We start from the raw sequence: 8838 nt of genomic DNA on the forward strand, positions 1-8838 counted from the left end.
TTAAAACCCACATTCAATCACTGCTGCCACCTGTGTGGACACGCTCAGCCATGCCAATCAGAAACAGAAGCAGACTTGGCCAGGAACCAGATTTAGTATGCAGAGGCTCAAGAGCTCGGTCCCGCTGGGAGACTGGCCAGGGATGCTGAGATCTCAGAGGGGTCGAGGCCTGAGCAAGGTGCACTGTCAGCCAGCTTGTTTCTCTTGGTTCTGACAGTACACCTTTATCCCAGTGGAACCTCCAGAATAGCTGCACTCATTTAGAAAAAAAGAAAGAGTTTACTTGCTAAGAGTACCAGTGAGTCAGACTTCAGAAGAGCTGGATCACCAAATACAAAACATGACAAGTAGCGAAAAGAACAAAACCAGGGTTGTCAAGTCTACATTTGTCTCCTCGTGGTGGATAAACAGCAGCTTTCTTTTGTGATTACCATATCCTGTAAGGTCATGACATGCCTTTTAACATCAGCATTGCAAAAAATCAGAGATAAAAATGTTTTTAGGGAATCCAGGTTTATGGGAAATACTTAGCATTTTATTATTTAGGGGACCAGAACCAGTCGGGATGATCTAGTTATTTTTGGTTTATTTGAGTGCAAAATGGTTTTCTCGTTTTAAATTGTGTTATGTGAAGTGCTTGATCATATTGGAAGCAGGGCAAAGTGTCAGTTTTTGTTCTACTCGCTACTGTTGAGTCCATCCTTAAATCCTTTAAAATCTACCTTGTCTCAGTAATACTTATGTGTTCACTGAGCTAAAAGGAGGGACAGGTTTTTTTCTTTTTTTTTTAATGGAGAAATAAGTATAAGAGTTTATGTAAACCTGAAACTAGTATATTAAGTATTCTGATCTGAAGTGCCAGAAAACCACAGGCTGCTGATATTCAAACTGAGCTGGGTATCAAAACATGGCATTCAGACCTTTCCCTGCTGCCTAACTCCAGCAGCTTGCAGACAAGCTTTTGCCCTAAGTTGATTTGGTATTCTAAGAGAATAAAAGATTCAGGCTGCCTCGTAAAATTGCAGCCATGATCACATCTCTTCTAAATACTGAGACATATTTAGAAAATATAAGTGTTATTGAAAATGTAAACTTATCCCCTCCAAAGCATTACAGATTTAAACGTCATGATATTGGTCATTTCTGAGCCTGCAGACATCTGTTTCAAGGTAGGAACTTCTCGGAATCTTAACAGAAACTCACTTCTAAGTGCTTCATGGTGGCGTACGGGGGATTGTAACAGTAGTTTGTTGTCCTAAGTCATATCCTTCCTCTACTGTTACATTACCCACCTCCAAATTCAATTATCCCTCTTTATACAGGGTGTACTGTAAATTAAGTGTAAACTGTGTAAAACTGTTACTATGTCTTGTGAAAGATCCTGTGCGGACAGTCATGTTTATCTGTAGTGTTGATGTGCTGGTCTCTAAATTTGATTTCAGTCCAAAAGAATATCCGCTAAGGATGCCTTAGCCCACCCCTACCTAGATGAAGGGCGACTACGATATCACACGTGTATGTGTAAATGTTGCTTTTCCACCTCTACTGGAAGAGTTTATACCAGTGACTTTGAGCCTGTCACCAATCCCAAATTTGATGACACTTTTGAGAAGAACCTCAGTTCTGTTCGACAGGTTAAAGGTGAGTATCTTTTTTGGCCTTCAGCCAGACAGGACAACTAGTAACGTTTTCCATTAAGAGGCAGTGAAAAGCTGAGATCTGGATGGTGACCAAAGCTCCTCTGTTTTTTTATTTTACAAGCTTGCACCTAGCTGTTTGTCCAGGGCACATATGCCAAGAAAGCTATGCATATTATAAAAATGCTGATTTAATATTACATCCAAGGGGAAGGTCAGGCAGAGAAATGGATGTTTTCTTGTTTTCAAAGCTGACTTATTTAGTGAGTGTGACTCTGTATTTAATATGTATTCACTCAGTGTGATTTCATTGAATGAAATATATTGGACTTCTTTTTTATATAACATGCAAAGTTTAAAAAAGGATAAACATCCACTAAGGGAATCATTCCTTGGATGGTAAAATAGAAGAGAATTTCTGATAGTCTACTTGTGAAATTTCCCGACATGATCTCCTGTGGGGTGGGGCTGGGGGTTAATGACATCCAGAATTCTGAATGATTTTAGTGTCTGCTCTAGGACATTTTAGAAAGGAGAGTAGTCCCCAAAGTAACCAGCCCAAAACAATGGACCTGACACCAACTGAGGTTTTTTAAGTGATTTTCAAAAAGACCATAATTACCAGTTTTAGAAGAGTTCACTCATAATGCCAACTCTGTGCAGTCACTCTCAAATTTATAGACCATTTTACCCCTCCTCCTGATGGGGTTTCCAACCCATGTAATGCCACTTTGGGGGTTTTTTCCTGTGTTTAGCAGCGATGGTCATGTTGGTTTCGGGCAAGTTCCGCTGGATTCTGCCTGTTAAATGGTGTGTGTGTTTGATTGAACTAAACTAGTAGGAAATGCTGTTCAGATGCTGGCTAGAGTTAGCTGAGAATCCTCTGCTCCCAGGCCTACAAATTGGCATGGGTTGTATGCTGTTTGTTTTCTCCACAGAAATTATTCACCAGTTCATTTTGGAACAGCAGAAAGGAAACAGAGTGCCTCTCTGCATCAACCCTCAGTCTGCTGCTTTTAAGAGCTTTATTAGGTAACTATAAGTATGTAATTCTAACTTTCTAGTTAGAATTAAAGGATGCCATTGTGATTTTGTTATTCAGCATATTTCTGTTTTTATTTAGATTAGATAACATAGATAAAAGACCCAACACAAAGTTTCTGTTTTGAGCTTTGGCTTTAATCAAAAGCATATTAAAAATCTAAGCATTAGTTTTTACACTGGCGTCAATTCACTGTGGTTGCTTTGGCAGTTTTTCCTTCAATGACCATTGTGCTGCCTGACATGTACATGGGGATCTTCCTGAGCATCAGTGTGGCAGCCACTGTCCTAGAGTTAGACATGTTCATCTTGGTTCCCACTGCCATCCCCACCACCAAGCAAGAAAAGTATTTTTCATAGGTGGGCTGCTGGTGTGTCCTACTCAGAGGAGAAACCAGCAGGCTTAGTGGTTAAAGAGCCAGGAACCAACTTCGGAACCTAGCAAGCCTCGTTCTCTGTCTCTCTTTGTCCTTTCCTTCTTGATTTCTTTTTCCCTAACTCCCTGTATCACTCAAGGTCCAGTCAGGAGGGAAAAAACACACCCAGTAATATAAGCAGGGAAAATTTAATAACAAGAAACATTAACTAGGAAAAGATGGTTAACTACTAAAAGGCATGAAAGAGGATTCTGAAGGATCCTAAAGTAGCAAATGCAGAAAGCAGGTACTCTCTCTAGACTGAGGCAGAATCAACAAGGAAGAAATTAAGAACTTAGAGGAGACCCCTCCACCCAAGGCTCATAAGGTTTAGAGAGGATGTAATTGCCACAGGAACACACAGCGTGAAGATGGTGAAGAAACTTTCCGAAAGGTGTGGACAGAGCTGGTCCATCAAAGAGGCCTGCTCAGTTGCAGAAAAACTTGCCAGAAAGTTTGGGTAGACCAAAGCTAGGCCTTCCAGGAGAAAAGCACACCAGAACCAGGAAGGGAAGTCGCTTCCTAGTGCTGCGGCCCTGCAGTGCCCTTCCAGCGCCCTCTGGTGACAAAGGCTAACATCAAGCCAGGTGGCAAAGGAGAAGTGTGAACAGGGTTTCGCTCCGGGATCACAAAGCAACACAAAGGGTGGATTTGGATCTGAGAAGCCTCTCCCTCCTTTCTTCCCCACCTTCCTTTCTCCCTTTCCTTTTTCCCTCTTCTCCCTGCTTCTCTTTCCCTTCCTCTCACTTCTCTTGTAATTGGCTTTGACGTGATATTGAAGTTGATTGAATTTATTGAACTAAAGTCAAAAATTTTTGTTTAGAATTTTTTAAACCAGGGTGACTGTCATTTCTTTCATGTATTTTTCTGTAGAAAGAAGGAATTAATTTGCACTTTTCCTTCTCCAGTTTAAAATTATTGTGTTTGAACATTTTCCCCGTAAGAGTCAGTGATGTAGTCAGTCAGGTGTTTTACACCTTTCAGGTGCAGGTTGTTCAGTATCCTGGGCCCTCGGGAAGCAAAGCAGTTCCACACACACACCCTCAAGTCTGGAATCTGGTTGCACCATTAGACAGATATGGGAAATAACCAGTAGAATAAATCTGTGGGTAACAAGTGCTAAATGATTATCCATTACCTAATACTTGATACAAGGATGCTTATGAGGCTCATTCAAAATAGATCCCCACTTAAAGTCACTGTATTTTGAGAGGCTACTTTTAAATGGATAATTCTGCATCCTTTAAGGTTACTTTCCTGACTGGTTATAGACATTATTATTACTAATAGCTACCATTACTTTATATTATGAAGTAGGCACTGTGGAAAGCACTTTCCATACATTATCTCATTTGTTAATCACAGTATCCTCTGAGGTGGATAGCATTATCTATCCCTTTCCAAAAGAGAAAAGATGAAGGAATTTGCTCGGTGTCACACAACTAGTAATGACATGTTTTCCAGCCCACATATTAGCCACTGTACCATATTGCCTCCCTATAGATACAGGTCCTTAAGCGAACAATTTGGAACAAATGCAGCTTTAGAGAAGCTAAAAGAAGCAAATAAAAATCCAGAAATGGACTTTACAATTTTTTTTAAAGGAAGAGAGCAAAACAGGCACAGTGACTTGCCCTTTTGCCGTTTGTGGTGTTAACAGCTGATTTCACCATGTCTCCATTTTCTTCCAGTTCCACTGTTGCTCAGCCGTCTGAGATGCCCCCATCTCCTCTGGTGTGGGAGTGACGGTGGAAGATAATGTACTACTGAAGATGTAATGTAGCTTTCCACTGGAGTCTGGGATTTGCAATTCTGGAGGTTAATCATGCTTGTACTGTAATTTTACTAATGAAGTTTTAAATTAACAACCACTACTTGTATGATATGAATAATATTTAGAAATGTTACTAGACTTTTAATCTTGTAAAGTGGTTGTGCTTTTAGAAGAAAAATATTTTACCCAGAGTTGCACATGTTTTATGAATTTAGTGCAGCTGTTATGGCTCACCTCAGAACAAAAGAATTGAACCAAATTTGGGAGTTTGGGTTTTTGTGTTTTTGTTTTGTTTTGTTTTTCTTTTTTAAAATGAAGTGAGATTGTTCACACACACACACACACAAAGGACAGTCATACATTTTGATATTTGAGCCATTCCTGAAAATTTGGGGTTTTCTAAAATGAAAGAATCTAGAAACCTTGCCTGCGACCAATCATGGAGCCACGTGAGCTGATCGTGGCTGCACCTCGGGGGGAGGGAGAGGGGCATGCCACCTAAGGATCAAGCCCTCTAATTAGCTTCTCATTAGAGCCGTGACGGTGATGTGTGCTGTCTAAAATCCAATGTTGTGGGTAGAGAGAATGAGTTTGTGACTAGGAGAGACTAAACTTCTGTTTTCCTTACCCAGTATAAATATATATATATATATTTAATCTATTTTTATTAGAAGTTTTTCTGCTCTTTCTTACATAAAAGAACCCCCAAGCATGCATCTTTCATGTGTGTAAATAATTCATTTCTGGGCTAATTTCAAAAGAATTCCAACATTGCTGTATAGAGAGAGAACTAGCTTGCACATTTTAGGTCTGTGAAATTTTGTGAGACTTTTCCTGCACTGGACAGTAAAAAATAAATAAATAAAATACAAAAACAAATTTAAAAAAATTTTAAAGCCACAAAAAAAGGCACATAGGGAATTATGTCAAATGTGTTTGTGTCCTTAGGCAAAGCTGTGGGAGTCTTGAAATGTCACAGTAGTAAATAACTTATTACTTTTTGACAAATTCTTTTTTCTGTTGGAACACTGAATTCTTCTGTGCATATGTATATATGAATACAAATTGAAGGCCTCTACCTCCTGGAGTTATACAACTTGGCTTGTTTACCTCCACATGCTGATGATGACTATTTTTTTTTTTAAGTTCAATGTGGAGACTTGAAACTTGAATGTCCCTTCCAACTTTTATATTAAAAATAAAAAGTCAAGAAAATTGAAGATCGTTTTTCACCTGTACAAGGAATACTAATGGATCGTCTTAAAATTGGTCTAGGAAAAAACCTTGGTGTGTGTTATGGACAATTAACTGTTAAAGTTATTGTAAGTTATCTGTATTTAGCAGAGTATTTTCATCTTGAGTGATCTGAGCTGAATTTGAAGACTATTAATAAGTTATGTTTGGAAGTTTTAACTTCAATGAAGTAATTATTTGCTGTGAAAGAAACAAACATTGAATTACTAAACAAAGATGGTGCAATATCTTTGTTTTTTTTTTATGAGGCTCCTGAGAATCAACCCAACTGAAGCATTTCAATTCACTTGAATGAGAAACGTGTTTAGTATCAAAAGAGCCCAAGAAGACACTGGTGTGAAAGGTACAATCTCAGAGGTTGGTCAATTACCGTGGCACACTTACTGGTCACTTTGTACAATGTAGATTTGAAGTACAGTGGTGAAAACATTAAATGTGACATTTGAAAAAGATGTGTCATCTGTTTTATTTGAATTCCTTCCCTTTGTTTTCTCTTCAGCATAGCTTGTATTCTGGATTTGCAAAGTTTTGAGACACTTCCTGTTTATATTTCTATTTTGATCTTTGAGGAAACTAGTTGTGGTTTTTAAAATCTTCCCAGAAACTTTAGATTGCCAAACATATTGAAAACTTAATTAACCAATATCAAAGACATTGTGATTTAAATACATACAATTTGAAAGTCTTCCCAGACCTTAGAGTCTAATACAGTGTTTTTCAAACTTTTTTTAAGCAAAGAACCCTATTTTCACCTGAAATCAAACTCCAATATATTGGAGTCCAATATATTAAACAAATAAAAATGGACTGCTCTGGATAAAACAGACTGCTGAGGGGACTTGATCCCCTCCCTCCTCTTCCTTTCTGCCTCCTGCTCCTGGCAGTCCAAAGGTACTTCCGGCTGAAGAAGAAGTCCCAGCTGCGTGGTGGTGTAATTAACACCTGACACCCGGCTGCCTAACTTCAGGACACTTTCCCTGAGGCTGGTCAAAGCTACATTGCTCTTGGGTTTGTAGATGGCATGTACTTCTCCCTATCTTTTCTTGATTTAGCAAAATGAATGCACTTATTTTTCCCTTGACTTGGGGGGAGTTGACTGTTCTAACTCGTATAAATTAATACAAATACTCATATTAGTTTATTTATCCAACAAACTTTGCACAAACTTGCACTTAGAATACCTATTAAGTGCAGGAATTACTTACAAGGAAGCCTTATTAATATGAATAATGCTTAAATAAGAAAGCTGGCTTTCATCACTTAGAAGAGAGCATTATGATTTGCTCATATAACACTTTGAAACTTAAGTTCATCACAGATAAACGTTAGAAAAAATATATTGACCTGTTCCCACTTAAACCTGCTCAGCTAACCAAGGTGTGTGTTTGTGCCTTATATTTTTATTTAAAATTGTTGATAATTGCAAAAGTGTGAAATTTCTACAGCCAGTGGAGTCAGTACAGATGGGTAAATTGGGGCTGGGGTCAACTGCAGTTTGCAGTTGAAGTATGAGAACCCAGAAGATAATCTCCTGTGATGGCTCGTAAGGGTTGGGATTTTTATTTTGTTTTTCCTCTATGGTATATCATTTAAAATATTACTTTTATATTAAAATAAAAATTTACTAAAGATTAGAATGCAAAATTTGCATGAATTTTGAAATTAAGGCACCTTTTGGGGGTCTGATTCCTACTATACTCTGGTAGCGTCTAGCTAGCGTGGCAGGAGATGGACACAGTCTTCTCTCCAGTGTTTGACTTTCCACCTCTCCTTCCTTCTGTGGTCTTTCCGTGGCTTCTGTAACACCACTCTGTTTTTCTCCCCTTTTTTTTGAGCCGCAACTCTTCCTTACAGGCTTCCTCTGCTTAATCCTCACGTGTTTGTGTTCCCTGGGCTGGGGATCAAGCCCGGGTTCTCTTCCTACTCTTAAAGCCAGGGGCTCTTGACTTGGCTACTTGGTAGAAGCACCTGGAGAACTTTCAGAAATCCCAGTGCCTAGGCTGCACCCAGACCAATTAAATCAGAATCTCTAGAGGCAAGGTCAGGCATCAGTTTTGTGTTGATGTTTTTTTTAAGTTCTCTAGTTGATTCCAGTGTGCAGCCAAGATTGAGATCTGCTGCTGGACTCTTCTTGTGATGTCGTCTACCCTCATGTCCTCAATGACCATAAGAGAATGACCCCAAACCTCTTACCTATATACCCAAGCTTTTCTACTAGGTGCCTATTAGAAATTTCATCTTGAGTATCTTATGGGCACCTCAGACATGTCAAAAATGAAATTAATCTTCCCCCCTCAACTTTATTATTATTATTAAATCATTCTCACTTTTCCCACTGGCTCTTTTTTTCCTTCCTAGACTACCAAAATGGTTGAGGCTTCACTACCTAGGGCTGTTTTTAGTGTTTCATGAGGAATCGCGGAAGGGAAAGGAGTTGTGAGTTTGCTTTGGGGTGAGGGGGGCAGAGTCGTGAGCTGGCCCAGGCCGTAGCTCCCTCTCTTCACAGCAGGTTAGGGCCCGTGCCAGGGTGGTCTTGACAACACAGCACCAGGTTTTCCCTTTTTGGCAGGTGAGATGGAAGAGAATGACCTGGGTTAGAGTACTCCGTCTGCTCCCTGCCCCTCGATCCTGGGCCTGGGCCTCACCATCCATCTAGTTATGGAAGCCGGGAATCAGGGCCCTGCTCACTCCCATCTTAACTCCAGAATGCATGCAC

General features: G+C 39.5%; 1 protein-coding gene across 1 annotated transcript in view; it reads left to right on the forward strand.

The window, feature by feature from the left end:
* Window positions 1–6572, forward strand: part of NLK (nemo like kinase) — a 168367-nt gene extending 161795 nt beyond the window's left edge. Inside the window, exons 9-11 of the mRNA XM_070562686.1 lie at window positions 1443–1641; window positions 2576–2669; window positions 4786–6572. Of these exons, the coding sequence (XP_070418787.1) occupies window positions 1443–1641; window positions 2576–2669; window positions 4786–4840 (348 nt within the window). The 3' untranslated portion in view covers window positions 4841–6572. The remainder of the gene's footprint in view (window positions 1–1442; window positions 1642–2575; window positions 2670–4785) is intronic.
* Window positions 6573–8838: the final 2266 nt, after the last annotated feature.

Source organism: Equus przewalskii, chromosome 10 (genome assembly GCF_037783145.1).
Source record: "Equus przewalskii isolate Varuska chromosome 10, EquPr2, whole genome shotgun sequence".
NCBI lineage: Eukaryota > Metazoa > Chordata > Mammalia > Perissodactyla > Equidae > Equus > Equus przewalskii.